General features: G+C 39.5%; 5 protein-coding genes across 6 annotated transcripts; 2 read left to right on the top strand and 3 right to left on the bottom strand.

Annotated features, from left to right (window-relative positions):
- Positions 1 to 387: 387 nt before the first annotated feature.
- On the bottom strand, positions 388 to 2,176 carry LOC132192573 (putative E3 ubiquitin-protein ligase UBR7). Its single transcript, XM_059612598.1, has 5 exons — positions 1,915 to 2,176; positions 1,654 to 1,854; positions 1,390 to 1,539; positions 929 to 1,304; positions 388 to 854 (listed from the first exon to the last, which is right to left on the bottom strand). Exons 1-5 carry the CDS (start codon positions 2,044 to 2,046, stop codon positions 703 to 705), a joined length of 1,011 nt encoding a protein of 336 aa, XP_059468581.1. The 5' UTR covers positions 2,047 to 2,176; the 3' UTR covers positions 388 to 702.
- A 571-nt stretch (positions 2,177 to 2,747) lies between these two features.
- Positions 2,748 to 5,957, bottom strand: LOC132194590 (malate dehydrogenase, cytoplasmic). The gene is made up of 4 exons (XM_059615964.1): positions 5,869 to 5,957; positions 3,412 to 4,083; positions 3,136 to 3,357; positions 2,748 to 3,073 (listed from the first exon to the last, which is right to left on the bottom strand). The coding sequence occupies exons 1-4, from the start codon at positions 5,869 to 5,871 to the stop codon at positions 2,966 to 2,968; spliced, it is 1,005 nt and encodes a 334-aa protein (XP_059471947.1). The 5' UTR covers positions 5,872 to 5,957; the 3' UTR covers positions 2,748 to 2,965.
- A 282-nt stretch (positions 5,958 to 6,239) lies between these two features.
- Positions 6,240 to 7,272, top strand: LOC132194597 (protein cornichon homolog 4). 2 transcript variants are annotated; one of them, XM_059615977.1, is made up of 6 exons: positions 6,240 to 6,396; positions 6,451 to 6,564; positions 6,628 to 6,696; positions 6,786 to 6,898; positions 6,953 to 7,093; positions 7,155 to 7,272. In XM_059615977.1, exons 2-6 carry the CDS (start codon positions 6,487 to 6,489, stop codon positions 7,219 to 7,221), a joined length of 468 nt encoding a protein of 155 aa, XP_059471960.1. In that variant the 5' UTR covers positions 6,240 to 6,396; positions 6,451 to 6,486; the 3' UTR covers positions 7,222 to 7,272. The 2 variants fall into 2 exon arrangements, with proteins under 2 accessions (XP_059471960.1, XP_059471969.1); XM_059615986.1 differs by having other exon boundaries at positions 6,264 to 6,379.
- Positions 7,273 to 7,734: 462 nt separating this feature from the next.
- Positions 7,735 to 13,208, top strand: LOC132193928 (1-phosphatidylinositol 4,5-bisphosphate phosphodiesterase classes I and II). The gene is made up of 18 exons (XM_059614890.1): positions 7,735 to 7,947; positions 8,034 to 8,111; positions 8,162 to 8,230; positions 8,332 to 8,469; positions 8,564 to 8,697; positions 8,766 to 8,850; positions 8,910 to 9,010; positions 9,066 to 9,235; positions 9,578 to 10,041; positions 10,182 to 10,401; positions 10,457 to 10,621; positions 10,680 to 10,889; positions 10,954 to 11,108; positions 11,328 to 11,801; positions 11,863 to 12,338; positions 12,393 to 12,498; positions 12,551 to 12,868; positions 12,917 to 13,208. The coding sequence occupies exons 1-18, from the start codon at positions 7,858 to 7,860 to the stop codon at positions 12,989 to 12,991; spliced, it is 3,528 nt and encodes a 1,175-aa protein (XP_059470873.1). The 5' UTR covers positions 7,735 to 7,857; the 3' UTR covers positions 12,992 to 13,208.
- On the bottom strand, positions 13,202 to 14,316 carry LOC132193932 (proteasome subunit beta type-5). Its single transcript, XM_059614905.1, has 4 exons — positions 14,134 to 14,316; positions 13,913 to 14,063; positions 13,408 to 13,854; positions 13,202 to 13,354 (listed from the first exon to the last, which is right to left on the bottom strand). The coding sequence occupies exons 1-4, from the start codon at positions 14,272 to 14,274 to the stop codon at positions 13,263 to 13,265; spliced, it is 831 nt and encodes a 276-aa protein (XP_059470888.1). The 5' UTR covers positions 14,275 to 14,316; the 3' UTR covers positions 13,202 to 13,262.
- Between the last annotated feature and the right edge of the window lie 43 nt (positions 14,317 to 14,359).

Genomic DNA, 14,359 nt, shown 5'->3' with positions numbered 1-14,359 from the left:
GCCGATGCTCGGCTCGGCGCCGATAGTCCGGAATTAGCGCGCATTACTTAAGTTGCTTTATTTATTGCCCAAATTACGTTACGCAGCTCTCGGTTTATTTTTATATGAACTGTATTAAAATCAACCCAAAGTCTTTCAAGTAGCAAAAAAGTTACGGCTCTATTATATAACGTACAATATAATCTTTTGAATAATTTTTAATTTCTTTATTTTTTCATCAAGATTACAGTTTAGTTTGAATTTTAAATCCTTAAATGCATTTCCTACTTCCTACACGTGATGCTAAGAATAAAAAAATGAGTACTAATTTTGTACTGAATTCTAAAATTACAGAAATATTTCAAATAGAATAATATGTTTTGAGAATTTATTAACAAAATTGCCAACTCTAAGGGCTGGAACCGTCATGCATCATATATTTATAAAGTAAGATCAAAAATTATATCCATTCCTGCGATGCAAAGATTCGAAAATAGTTCAACACGTCTGGAAAATGAAACATGACGCTAACTTTTACACAAAATTCAGCCTTTTAGAAATCAAATACCATTTTTCAGACTGTAAAAAAATAGCTATTAAATTTTTGTTCCATGTCACTGGTTTATCTGATATCAAGAAAATTTTTGTATGAACAAGCCTGAAAACTAAAATACTCTTTCATTAGGATAGGTATGAAGCGCACTTGTAGCGCAATGGTTAAATTTATGCAAGTAAGTCGGAACCATCCACACGTCTGCGCTTCCTTGCTTTCAGTCCATCAAAGAATTCTTTGATATCTTCCTCAGTAACGACCTTATTTTCTTCGGCAAAGGTTGCCAGGAATGACTTCAGTTCCTCTTTCATCTGAGCATATTCTAGTCAGGAAGGAAAAATATTATTAATTTTTGTTTCAACAATTATTATATTTTTCTCATCAAATAACTATTACCTGTGAGTACTTCAATCTGTTGAGATCTGTCCATGTTTCCGAGAGCTTGAAGGCCTTGCTCATATTGAGTGGGCTGGTTCAAACCTTGTTTCTCATACTCTTGGACCATGTCACTTTCCTCACAAAGATACTCAATCTTCAGTTCCTTGTACTTCACATGACAATCTTCGCACTTGCAGAGACGGCTACGCCAGCCATCAGGCCAAAATGTTGTGACTGATTTGACTTCAGGAGCATCAGCAGCCTTCAAAGGACAGTCTGCAACAACTTCTGCTGTGTTGTTAACGTAGGAAGCAAGCAAAGGTGTCTTTCCCATGCAGCAACCACAGATCATCTCCGAAAACTCTGAGGGGACAGACACACCCTCTCCAAGATGCTGAAAAATAATCACGATATAAAATTTATTTACACTGCCTCTTATGAGCTTGAAAGCCTAATTAAATAACTAATTTTATGCTTACCCTGGTGTGGTACCAGTCTTCGCAGATTATGCACTGGATCATTTCATCCTCGACATCGTCATCAGGATCAGGATAGGGTCTAGCACAAGTGCAATAGACTCCTTTGAAATTCTGATTATAGCTATTCTTTTCATTGAAAGCTTCTTTCTCCTGGAAATACATCATAAATATCAAAACAATCATGTAAAAATTATAGATTAAATTTTGTGTTATGTAATATTTTAAGAAATGTGTCCTCCTAATCTTAATTAGCAGTAAACTTACAGGCTCTAGGCGGCACTTGTGCTCAAACTTTGAGTTTCCGCAGTCACAGCGAAAGGCTCTCTTGGTGTAGAGCTCCACAAGGTCGTGGCCCTCATGGCATTTGTACGAACAAGCAAGACAGATGCCAGCAGGAGTCTGATTTTCTCCCTGGGTTGCCACGCAAGTTGTGCACAGATAGAGGGCCTGACGAGGAACGTAGCCCTGCAAACAAACATTTTAGAGACTGTTGATACTTAAAGCAAAAAATTAAAAATGCTTTACGGAAGAATAGGTGCAGTGCTGGTCGTCTGATCCGCCGAGGACGGCGTTCGCATCTTGCTCCCGTTCCTGCTCCTCTTGCAAAACGTCGACCATTGTCACCTCTTGATCCTTCTGACCGCCTTCTGAAGACATTGTTCTTGATCTTTTTGGTAGTTTTAAAGAGAAACTAGCGGATTTCTCGGCGTTTCCAAGTAGAGTAAATTTTGTGCTTTAACGACAGCTCAATAACACATGGACAATAACAATGGCGCGCATTGGCGGGTTTTCTGCTTCACAGGTTTGCAATGGAGGTCATAGCGACTGCGCAAGTTTGCAGGAGATTGGATTGACGTCACGTAGTTTTGGCGATTATCAATTTTCCGCAACGTTGCAATTTAATCCTCTATTTATCAAAACCGGCTTTTAAAAAAAAATCATAACTGATGAATAATAATATAATATATATTGAATAATATTACTTCTAAATGAATGATTAATTATGAATTAAAACCACAATTTTATAATATATAAAATAACCATAAAACCATTATTCAATTTTAAATTTATCTTTTAATAATTCCAAATAATTAGTTCATTAAATTTCTTCTTAAGGACTCCTTATTGACATAGTCAAATCAAGTCTTTTCAACAATAGAAGCTATTTTGGGCAATTATTGGAAATTTAACAAACCATTGTTGTAAAGACTTGATTTGACTATGTCAATAACGAGTCCTTAAAATATAAATTTTTTAATTTATCAATACTATTTTTTTTTTTTTTTTTTGAAAATTTGCTCATTATAATCTCGATCTATATTTGCTGCGGAAAATAATTGTAACAAAAATGCTATTTATTTATTATTGTTTTTGCACTAATTCAGTACATGATTTTATTGGTGCTCCATATAATATCTTTACTTTTTCTGCTTGTGCACAGCCAGTTAAAACCAATTAAAAAGACTATGCATTCTGTTGCCTAAAAATTTCTTTGAGCCTCTATAGAAGAATAAACTTTGCAAATAACCACTGGTTTCGTTAGCTTCACAGACAGCAGAAAATCGGTGCTCCTAATTTAGAGGTTGCTGTCTTGGCAAACAGCCAAAGCTTCTTCCCTCTCTTCAAGCAACTCTTTGCCAGTGACGTCCAACTTGCTCCTGGCAAAATCGTCAATCTCCAAACCCTGCGACAAGAAAAATAGTTTATTTTTAGACAAATTATTTTACACCATGCAAAACAAAATACCTGAACAATAGTCCATTTCTTATCAGAGCAAGTGACTGGAAAAGAAAAGACGACATCAGCAGGTACACCGTAAGACCCGTCACTGATGACACCCATCGACACCCACTTATCAGAAGTGCCCTGCCACCAGTCCTTCATGTGATCCGAAGCTGCCTTCGCAGCGGACATTGCCGAAGACAATTTTCGGGCCGCAATTACAGCAGCTCCTCTCTTTTGGATTGTCTAGAAAATTGTCTAGCGTCAGAACCAGAAACAAATAAAATAAAAATAACAAACCTCAACAAATTGAGTCTTCAGGTAATTGTCGTCCTTGATGGCCTCGTAGACAGAGACTTTTGCACCATTGAGCACTGCGGAAGCATGACGGGCGTCGGGGAATTGAGTGCTTGAGTGGTTGCCCCAGATGACCACATTGGAAACGTCGGCGCAGCTAACGCTGAGGCGCTCGGCAATATTGGCGGTGGCACGGTTCTGGTCCAACCTGGTCATAGCTGTGAAATTTTCCCTGGGGATGGAAGGTGCGTACTTGGAGCAGATGAGGGCATTTGTGTTGGCGGGGTTGCCGACAACAAGCACCTTGACGGTTTTCTTGGCGTTGCGCTCGAGAGCCTGTCCCTGCACCTTGAAGATTCCAACGTTGGCGGCCAGCAGGTCCTTGCGCTCCATTCCCTCCTTGCGGGGCATGGCGCCTACTAAGAACGCAGCCTCTACGTCCTTGAAGGCCACCTCAGGGTCGGCGGTGGGCACCACGCCTCGCAGAAGGGGAAGGGCGCAATCACTCAGTTCCATGACGACGCCTTGCACGACGCCCATCATAGGTGGAATGTCAAGAAGGTGCAGAATGACGGGCTGGTTCGGTCCAAAGACGTCGCCCTTGGCCACCATGTAGAGTAGGGAGTAGGCAATCTGGCCGGCGGCGCCGGTTACCACCACGCGAACGGGCTCAGACTAAAACAAAAATATTGGATGAGATTTTTTTTAATACAACTATATTTAATTTAACTAATAGAGTGATGGAAATCAAATTTATTAACAGACAATCAAGATCTACCAAACAAGGCTGCTGTAATTTCATTGTGTGCTTTTGTAATCTATTATTACTTTGTGATTTTTATCAGCTTGTTTGACAGTAACCTTTGAATCGACGACCGTTTTCTAATAAATGACAGACTCTTACAGCAAACAATTTTTAACAATGCATTGAGAAGATGACCAATTGAAATGATTTTTACTATTCAAATCAATGCAAATGCAAGTGCAGTGTTTAGTTATAGGTGCCCTAAGTATCCTGGAAGAGACACAACAGCAGCCAACAGAAAATTGCGCCATGCAATTTTATATTTTTAATTGTTAAATTTGAAGAAATGTAATTATTTTAAATTAAATCTCCCATTTTTTACTAATTACCGCAACCTTTGGTTCTAAAGGAAATTTTGACAGAGTCAAAACCTCTCTGTCATAGGAATTTTGTGGCCGAGTTCCACGACAGCAATTCTGCAATAATTATTGAGCCATTACAATCAGATAAATTTTTACAGTGTGTGTATCCACAAATTATTATGTGCGCACATAAATAATTTTTCAAACGTTCACTTATTGGGAACATGACATCATTTACGATAATAGACGTAGACGAACATTTTTTGATCAACCAAGGCAAAAAATTATTCCATCATGATTTAAAACAGTTTAAACTTTTTACTAGTGAGCAGGTACTTTCGTTATGTTACCCAGTCACTTTTCTCCATAAATAATTTTTTTTCATAATTTTTATTATGCTAATATATAAGGAGGAATATATAGTAATATATAGGAAGAAAAATATAAATTTTGATAACCGCAGAACAAAATAAAAAATTAATTAATTTATGGAATATATTTATGACGTTGATGATAGTGGAATTAATAATCCTGATTGAATGGGATTATTTTTTGAAGATGATAAACTGATGCTATTTGCTATGTATTTTATAAAATAAATATCAGATATGATCAATAAATATGATGAACTATGAATTTTATGATCAAGATGTAAATTTAGCCTCAATCATTATTATTTTCTGGCCCCTTTCCATTCATAATCATAATGGATGACTATGATAATATGTTTTATGACACAAGAATTACAGGATGCAAAGTATGGGGAGGGGTCAGATAAATATTAAATATTATGATGGGCCAGATGCGCTTTGACTTCATTCATTTTGTACTTTTCCAAAAAACTACTTTGCGTAGGTAAAAAAATACTAAAAATTAGGAACGGTTTTAGCTTCAATCCACTTCTGTTAAGGACTTATCAATAAAGTGTGAAGCAGGTTATAGTAATTCAATTTAACAAGGACGCTTGCTAATATAAATAAAAATAACAAAAATAAATTAGCGAAAATGCCGGCAGAAAAGTTAACACGTCAAGAGCTTTTGGAAGCCCATTTTAAAACACGTGATTATGTAAATATTTGCAAGTATTTAGTAAGTAAGCTTTTTATTAGTATTAGAAGTGGTCAGAAACGTATGTGGCTGCGTCAATATTTAATCAATATAATAGGATATCGAGTTATTTTGAATGACATTGTTTAAAGTCAAAGCAAGGTCAATGGCAAACCGTAGGGGAAAGTGATTGACATACTCTTCTTTCAATTTCACACTGTTGTTGAAAGCAATTAAGCAGCCCTTAAAAACATGAACGCACACTCTCTCAAAAGCAAAAACAGGAGATTTGAATTCAATACGCACCATTCTTGTAATTTATTCAAGCGGTGTTCTGGACTCTGGAGCGGTGTATTACTTGGTGGAGAGCTGAAAGCTGAAGTGGTCAAGAATGGAAATGGGAAAGATGAGAAAAGAGGAGTGGCTGAGAACCGCTTTACCAACATAACTTTTTTCAACTCTAAATTTTACAATTCACATTTTTCAGATCAAATTATTAAAGAATCGAAATGATTTAAAAAAAAATTGTCAAAAAGTATAAATATGATCTCTTTTAATTCCTATGAAAACGCTAAAAAAATTTAAATGTAAGAATTCTTTTCAGCTAAATATTGTGGTATGACTGCTTATGACGTCTGCGTAGCCAATCGATCGTCAAATCGTCATCGGCAAAAACTGGTTGGTTCTTGTTGGGCTCAAGCAAGTGGGTTGGCCGTGATTCTCAGACCTGCCGAAAGAAAGAAGAAAGCCGCCTTCTGCTACTCTGATCGACCGAGACCGACACACGCTTGAACAAATTTAAAAAAAAGAGCCTCAAGTACACACAAAACAGAAGTGCTGCGGTGCAGGACTTGGAGATTGATAGGTTAAGAAGGCTTGTTATTGTAGGTTGACTTCGACTGTCTTTAATTTTCTTGGAATGCCATGATTTTTTCGGACGCAATCCTCTTCGCTTTTGGTCTCATTGATGTGGGAGCCGTTTTGTTCCTGCTCATCTATTTTGTAAATATACATGAATTTAAAGAAAATCATCTCTAGAAATGAAACATGAACATTCTTTTCCAGATCATCACGCTCTCTGATTTGGAATGTGATTACCTGAACGCGCAACAATGCTGCTCAAAATTGAATTTTGTAAGTTTTCCATCAATTTTTTATGCAATAAGCTTTTAAAATATTTTATGATGCTATTATGGCTAATATGACTTTTTTCTCATTTTCAGTGGGTTGTTCCAAAGATTGCGGCGCAAGGAGTTTTCAATCTCTTCCTTTTAATGCATGGCCGGTGGTTGCTCTGCTTCATTAATCTACCCATGACTGCCTGGCTTATTTACGAGTAAGTTTATTTTTAAATAATAAAAATCACCGTACTATAATTAATTTTTTTAAGGCTTGTGACTGTGCCTATGGGCAACACAGGGGTTTACGACCCTACTGAAATCCATAACAGAGGCCAACTCAAGAAACACATGAGAGATTGCATGGTTTATCTAGGTTTCTATTTAGTAATATTCTTCATTTATTTATACTGGTAAGAATTTGAGCTTAAATAATTTTAATTTAATATAACCCAACATATTTCTTTATTACAGTATGATAATCTCAATCCTCCAAGGCAATCCAATTAAGGGTCATGATGAATACGCGACTGAATTCTAAAGTGTAGTTAAATAAGGATAATTAACAAATAAATTTGTAATTTATTAAAAATTGAATGTGTATGAATCTTTCCCAAACTTGGAATGTGCACACAAACTTATTTACAAAAAAAAATTTAGTTTCAGCAGATTTAAAAAAGCAAAATTATGATATGAATTTATCATTATCTTATATTTTTAAACTTTTTTATGATCTTTGAATTATTATGGGCTTCAACTTTAACGTCTCTCAATTTAATTAGTCTGGTTCGCCCAGGAGCAAATTAAACACAGACTAATACAAACTGAAAGGCCTGAGGATTTTTTCTCATTACAAAAGTCGATGCTCTTGTCACCGACCATACACTGTATTTTATTCCCAACGCATTTCACAATGCTGCCTTATCTTAAAGGCTGCAAATTAAAAACCCCTGGAGGCCGGGGGAGGTTCATTGTGTGCAACTTTCAAGAGTTGCCGCCGCGTTATCGATTGGCAGTCCCGGCTCTGGAGCTGCTGCCAGCGACCAATCCCGCCGTTCCCAGACTAGCCTACTCCGAGGCGATCATCAGGCGGATGCATAGAATTGGCATATTTGTGGCTGGTCTCTGCAGAAATTCGGGGTGCACCATGAGCACTTGCAGCCGCCACTAACGGGCCATGGCCGCCGCCGTCCCCAGAGCTGGGGCTCGGCCCCTCGAGGTGCCCCGCGCCCTTCAGGAAGGCGACAAGTTTGTGCGCTGGGATGAGGTTGGCACTCCAGTTTTTTACTTGCCCTTTGGGGGGCCTTATGTACTTAACACCGACACGATACCTTATGTCTTGTATACCTGTAGGATTCTGGAGTTGGGTGTCCTGTGACCCTGAGGGTAGATCCCAATGGTTTTTATCTGTATTGGACGGATCAGAATAACGTAATAAGCAGAATAATTTTATTTGTCTTTTGCTGATTAATTTTATCCAGGAGGTTGACATGATTGATTTGGTCACCGTCAGGGACACCAGAAATGGGAAAAACGCTAAAATACCAAAGGTATTATCCCTATTATCCTAACGAATTACTTTTGAATCTCATTTTTAACATAATTCAAGAAATCAACCATCGATTTTTGTTAAATTTAAACTTATTCTCAGGACCCGAAGTTAAGACAGGTGGTTTGCATGGGGTCCCAGGAGCCCCTTGAGGACAAGACATTGACGGTCTGCTATGGATCTGATTTCGTCAACCCCAACTTTGTCAACTTCTGCTGCTCAAACAAAGAGACAGCTGAGGTGAGTGATTTTGTGCATGAGGGCCACCTGTGGCTGCGCCCACCCCAACGATATTCTCTGCTATGTTACATGGAGTGTGCTCTTTATTCTTTAGATGTGGGCCAATGAAGTGGTGCGACTGGCTTACAACTTGGTGCAACTCAATGGGCCCACTTCGATGTTTTTACTAAAAGCACATACAAAGCTCACACTCATGGCTGACAAAGCTGGCAAGATACTTGTAAAAAAGTGAGAAGACGTCATTGTTAATCTTGGGTAGAGTAAACTTAATTTTATAATTATTTATTTTTCTTCAGCATTTTAAAGACATTTGCCCAGAACAAAGAAGACAGAAAGAGAGTGGAGAAAGCGTTGGAGGCATCTGGTTTACTCTCAGGAAAAGTAATTGACAAGGTTTTGGTCGAGTGACAATAAATCAATTTGTTTTTGTACCTTTGCAGAATGATATTGTTTCCGTTTCAAAATTTCAATACGAAGACTTTTTTACACTATATAAGAACCTTACCCAGAGAACAGAGCTGGAACCTATCTTTGACTCGCTGTAAAATTTGAAGTATGAAAATTAACCTGCAAGTTTAGAAAATTCTTTATTTTAGTTGTTGCGGCTCAAAGCGCAAATTGATGACTGCTGAACAGTTTGTGGAGTTCTTGAACAAATCTCAACGAGACCCACGGCTCAATGAAATCTTGTACCCATATGCCAACGTGGAGCGAGCCAAAGATCTCATCAATCAACATGAACCAAACAAAAGCAACGCCCAGAGAGGTAGAATTGCATGGAAATCATCTGCATGTTGTTTTTAATTCACTGCATGCCTGGGGGCTGGAGTTACGATTTTACAAAAGATAACATCTTCAAGATGAACTGCCCTCAAGGTTACTATTGATGAGGTTTTTCCTTATGCTGTAGTTTTTTTGGCAATGATATGGTTTTTCACTTTCAAAAAGAAAGCACATTCATTACTAAATTCATCAGAGCTTGCATCTAATATATGCACAATGCACACTTATTTGGCCTACCGTAACCCTTGCTCATTTTGCCATTAGTTAATCAAGAAGCTTGAGCTACCCTCCAAAAATCTTAACTCTTGGGTATGCACATTTTTAGGTGTTTTGAGTCAGGACGGTTTCCTGCGATATTTGCTGAGTGAAGACAACCCTATTGTTTCGTCTGCCAAGGCCTATCAGTTGGATGACATGGACCACCCCCTGCCTCATTACTTCATCAACTCTTCTCACAACACTTACCTCACAGGCCATCAACTGACGGGAAAATCTTCAGTCGAAATCTATAGGCAGTGCCTGCTGGCAGGCTGTCGATGTGTAGAGCTCGACTTCTGGAATGGCCGCACAGAGGAGCCAGTGATTGTGCACGGCTACACTTTTGTACCTGAGATCTCTGCAAAGGAAGTGATTGAAGCCATTGCAGAGACTGCTTTCAAGACTTCCGACTACCCTGTGATTCTATCTTTTGAAAACCACTGCAATACCCGCCAACAAGCTAAAATTGCCCAGTACTGCCGCGAGTTCTTTGGGGACATGCTTCTAGAACTGCCCCTGGATTCTTTTAAGGTATTGCTTAAAGATAAAAATGCTTAAAGATAAAAAAAAAACAGTTTTTAAAATAATTATATTATAGCTAAAATTAAACTGACTTATTTTCCAGCGTCTTACAGTTATTTAACTCACTTTGGTGTTCCACCTTATTCCAGTTAGAACCTGGCAGTGCTCTTCCACCACCTGCTGCTCTACGTCGTAAAATCATAATAAAAAACAAGAAAAAGCATCATAAGAAGGGCCATGCTGCTCCAAGCGGTCTCGCTGCAGCTGCTGTTGCGTCAGCACTACCTGTCACTCAGCACGGGAACGGTGAAGTTCCATCTTTGCTAAAAGACAACAGCCGAGACAGTCGCGAGGATGAAGATCCCAATGGTAAACTATAGTTCGCTATTCTTAAAGTAAATTTAATTAAATTAACTTTATTTAGACGACGAAGACGAGAGCAGCTCAGAGGAAGAAGAGGAAGTTGAAAAATCTGCAAATAAAGTGCCAGATGAAAAGTCAACCCGTGAAACAGAGGCAGGCGAAGAGCTCTCTGCCCTGGTCAACTATGTGCAGCCAGTGCATTTCACTTCCTTTGAAAATGCTGAAAGTGAGACGAAATTCTCTTTGATGTTTATTGTCTGACACATGCCTGCTTTTGTATTCAGAAAAAAAGCGGAGCTATGAAATGAGTTCCTTTGACGAGAAGCAGGCCACAACCCTGCTAAAAGAACGCCCCATTGAATTTGTCAACTACAATAAGTACCAGCTGAGCAGGGTATACCCCGCGGGCACCAGGTTTGACTCGTCCAACTTCATGCCCCAAGTGTTCTGGAACGCTGGCTGCCAGCTGGTGGCTTTGAACTACCAGAACCTAGGTAGCACCCCAGCACTAGATTATTTTCCCTTGCACCTCTCTCACTCCTTCATATCAATCACTAGATTTGGCAATGCAGTTAAATCTCGGCATCTTTGAGTACAACCAGCGGTGTGGCTACCTTTTGAAACCAGAGTACATGCGCCGCCGAGACCGGAGGTTTGATCCTTTTGCCGAGTCTACAGTAGATGGCATAATTGCCGGCACTGTTTCAGTACAGGTACACTGAGTGGCACTTCCGCACTTCACACAACAGTAGTTTACTTAATAAAGCTAGGGCTTCTGTAAAAAGCTCTGCTGCTAAATTCTGCATGAATGCATACATTATTACTAGATAATTAAAAATACCTCAAAAGATGAAAGAAAAATATTTCATCTAATCAGATGACAATTCCACATTGAAAGTTGTAGAAATCTTTAAGTGAATATTTTTTTATAGGTCATATCTGGTCAATTTCTGACTGAAAAAAGAGTTGGAACTTACATTGAGGTGGATATGTTTGGTTTACCAGCCGACACTGTGCGAAAAAGGTTCAAAACCAAGATAGTGGCAGCTAATGGAATCAATCCATGTTATGATGAAGAGCCGTTTGTGTTCAAAAAGGTGGTTCTACCAGAGCTAGCAACTATAAGATTGGCTGCATACGAAGAATCTGGCAGGATTATAGGCCATCGAGTGATACCCGTTCTTGGTCTTTGCCCAGGATACCGCCAAGTTGGCCTCCGAAATGAATTTGGCCAGCCATTGGGGCTGTCTTCGGTTTTTGTTCATGTTGTTGTTAAAGATTATGTACCAGATGGGTTATCAGACTTTGCAGAGGCTTTGGCAAATCCAATAAAGTATCAGTCTGAACTGGAAAAACGTGCTCAACAGCTAAGCGTTCTAACAGATGACTTGGAGGACATTCAAGAGGTGACCAATTATATTTGCATTTTCTTTTAAAGATTATTTACATCTGGAAATTTTAAATTAGGTGTTAGATGAAACTGCCAGCAAAGAGAGCATGCCAACTAAAGCAAGACGTTCTCAACTTCATTCCACAACATCTTCTGAATTGCCTTCAATTGGTGCAGCAGGAACAGGAACGTTGCCTCGCGCGTCTGTTCAGATTAACCAGACAGAGCCTAATCAGGTGGAAGAGGCGGAATCTGTGGAATCGTTGTCAGAGGGCAGTCCAGCTGCCAAAGGCAGCCCAGGGCCTGCAATTCATCCAATATCTGCATCAGCCATTGCTGAAATTTCCGCTGAGACATTTGAGCAGCTGCTCGAAAATAAAGTTGTGAAAGAGAAGAAATTAGAGCTAGAAAAGAAGTTGGAAAGTCTCCGCAAAAAGCAAGAAAAAGAAAAGGCAAGGTTTGGAGGGCACAAAACTGCTCCGGAAGTTGATAAATCCAAGGGAAAATTCTACATGAGCCACAAACTAGTCAAAAGACTTTCAAGCAAGAACATGTAATATGCTTTTTGCATTAAAAATTGATATTTTTATGAATATTTTATTTCCAGTGAGGTGGAAGAGCCAACTGAGACTGATCCGGAGTCAAGAGCTAAAAACTTGGCCCGTGAGCATCTCGCCTTGGAAAAAGATCTGCAAGAAAAATATAATGAGGCGGTAAGTAATTTCAAAATGAGGCTCCATGATTAATTCATAAAATCGATATTAGGTCTTCTCTACCCTGGAAAAAGTCATGAAGACATCGCAGGCAGCGCAGCTGAAATTGTTAGCTTCGCTGGTGGAAAGAGAAACTGCGGAAGTAATGAAAAAGCTTGAAAGTGTGCGTAGAGATGAGGTCAAGGCGCTGGCAAAAATTCACAAAGACAAGGATGAATTGGTACGAATCAAAAGAGAAGTCGCTAGCAGCATTGTCGAAAAAGGTGTCTCTGAACGGGTGCGCCTCAAAGAGGCTTATCGCAAAAGACAAGAGGACCTTGAGAGGCAACATGCAGAAGTCAGAGCTCGTCTTGAAGAAGAGCGGTTAAAGGTGAGAGTTTTGTTTTTTCTTCTTCATCTCTTAACAATTTTAAATTAGAGCAAGACGGCTCTAGCCAGGGAATACGATGGTCGCCTGGCCCTGATCAGTGAAGAAGGTGGGTCTGGCACCTGAGACATACGTCAAAGTAGTTATAGACAATCATGGATCACTACTCTAGCATTCCCTCGGCCTACATTCCTTCTCGGCCTATCCTTTTGTGTGTTCTCACTGGGTTGAACCCTTGAATGTGATAATATCATGTGGTAGTAATAAGTAATGAATGTCATTATTCATCAGTGTTACCGACTTAAATTAATAAAGACATCTGAGGCAATACCCCAATTAAGGATCATGAATGTTTTATTTAATAATTATTTCAATACAAACACATGTGAAAATCACATTACTGCTTCTTCTCTTCAGCGTACTTGTAGTGGAGGTCTTTGCAGTCCTCATCAGAAATGTGCCTCCAGCCTTGCTCAGTCATGTGATACACTGAAATAATTAATCATAAATACTACGATTTTCCTAAAGGTTGGTTCTATTACCTCTGACAATGCCACCGCTGTAAGCATCTCTGTGTGTGGCATGGTAAATGGACCTCCTCCCCAGCTCGTAAGCCTCTTCATTGGACAACTCCCAACGGTAGCCACTATCCAAGACACCAAAAGCGTAGATAGAGCCTGATCCAACGGAGAAAACCTTTCCCTCCGTCCTTGTTCCCTCCGAGTCAACGTAGTACAGTCCAGGCCCTTTCTTGTCCCATCCACAAATCATCATGCCCATTGAAAGGCCCATGCCCTTGTAGTTGTACACCATATTGGCCATCAACTTTGAAGCAGCAGCAACGGAAATACGTTCACCATTGCGAAGCTCATACAATCGGCACTGCTTTGCTAATACTCGGTCCCAGTAGACACAGTCGGCGGCACCGCCAGCCAAAGTTCCCAAGAGATAGTCATTGATCTCAACGATCTTCTTCATGCTCTGGGATCCTAATAATTGGCAAGAAAATGAAAATAAATTACAAAAATTTCTCATTGTTTTTCTCACCAATAAAGTTTCCTCCGGTTGCCCTGGAGTCAACAGCAAGGACGACGCCTCCTTGGTATTTGAAACCTAAAGTGGTTGTGCCGTGGTCGAAGCGAATTTTGATTCCCTTTCCGTGCTCATCGGTGCCAAACTGGGCCAAATTTTCAGCCGGCTAATTTTTGACAGGAGAGGTGACAGGGCATTAAAAGTCGTCAGGATTAAAGCTTCAAAATATGGCTTACGTTGGCAAAAGGAGGAAGAGCAAGCTGCAAGCCATCTTGGAGATTTCCTGTGAGGCCTTGGACGTCCAGAGGAACTTCAGGTTCCTTCCTGAATGTGAAATTTTCGCGAGGATTTACACCGACAACACCGGCCAACGCCATTATTATCGTCTCTTTTTGTCTTAGAAAACAAAATCCCGTGTCATGCAGCAATAGCGCTATTTACGGATTACGGATGACGTACAAA

This window comes from Neocloeon triangulifer, unplaced genomic scaffold, assembly GCF_031216515.1.
Source record: "Neocloeon triangulifer isolate White Clay Creek 2 clone unplaced genomic scaffold, ASM3121651v1 ptg000001l, whole genome shotgun sequence".
Taxonomy (NCBI): domain Eukaryota; kingdom Metazoa; phylum Arthropoda; class Insecta; order Ephemeroptera; family Baetidae; genus Neocloeon; species Neocloeon triangulifer.
Note: the sequence above shows the minus strand (reverse complement) of the source record. Positions and strands in the feature narration are given on the sequence as shown.

Coding starts and splice junctions, on each gene's coding strand:
- LOC132194590 (XM_059615964.1), bottom strand. Junction 3,358..3,411: donor TGAAGACTCAATTTGTTGAG/GTTTGTTATTTT, acceptor ACAATTTTCTAG/ACAATCCAAAAGAGAGGAGC. Junction 3,074..3,135: donor AGAAATGGACTATTGTTCAG/GTATTTTGTTTT, acceptor TTCTTGTCGCAG/GGTTTGGAGATTGACGATTT.
- LOC132193932 (XM_059614905.1), bottom strand. CDS start 14,274: ATGGCGTTGGCCGGTGTTGTCGGTGTAAATCCTCGCGAAAATTTCACA. Junction 14,064..14,133: donor CTCTTCCTCCTTTTGCCAAC/GTAAGCCATATT, acceptor GTCAAAAATTAG/CCGGCTGAAAATTTGGCCCA. Junction 13,355..13,407: donor CAGCGGTGGCATTGTCAGAG/GTAATAGAACCA, acceptor TAATTATTTCAG/TGTATCACATGACTGAGCAA.
- LOC132192573 (XM_059612598.1), bottom strand. CDS start 2,046: ATGTCTTCAGAAGGCGGTCAGAAGGATCAAGAGGTGACAATGGTCGAC. Junction 1,540..1,653: donor ACAAGTGCCGCCTAGAGCCT/GTAAGTTTACTG, acceptor ATGTATTTCCAG/GAGAAAGAAGCTTTCAATGA. Junction 855..928: donor ACAGATTGAAGTACTCACAG/GTAATAGTTATT, acceptor CTTCCTGACTAG/AATATGCTCAGATGAAAGAG.
- LOC132193928 (XM_059614890.1), top strand. CDS start 7,858: ATGGCCGCCGCCGTCCCCAGAGCTGGGGCTCGGCCCCTCGAGGTGCCC. Junction 7,948..8,033: donor AGTTTGTGCGCTGGGATGAG/GTTGGCACTCCA, acceptor GTATACCTGTAG/GATTCTGGAGTTGGGTGTCC. Junction 10,622..10,679: donor TTCCTTTGAAAATGCTGAAA/GTGAGACGAAAT, acceptor TTTTGTATTCAG/AAAAAAAGCGGAGCTATGAA.
- LOC132194597 (XM_059615977.1), top strand. CDS start 6,487: ATGATTTTTTCGGACGCAATCCTCTTCGCTTTTGGTCTCATTGATGTG. Junction 6,697..6,785: donor GCTGCTCAAAATTGAATTTT/GTAAGTTTTCCA, acceptor TCTCATTTTCAG/TGGGTTGTTCCAAAGATTGC. Junction 6,899..6,952: donor ACTGCCTGGCTTATTTACGA/GTAAGTTTATTT, acceptor AATTTTTTTAAG/GCTTGTGACTGTGCCTATGG.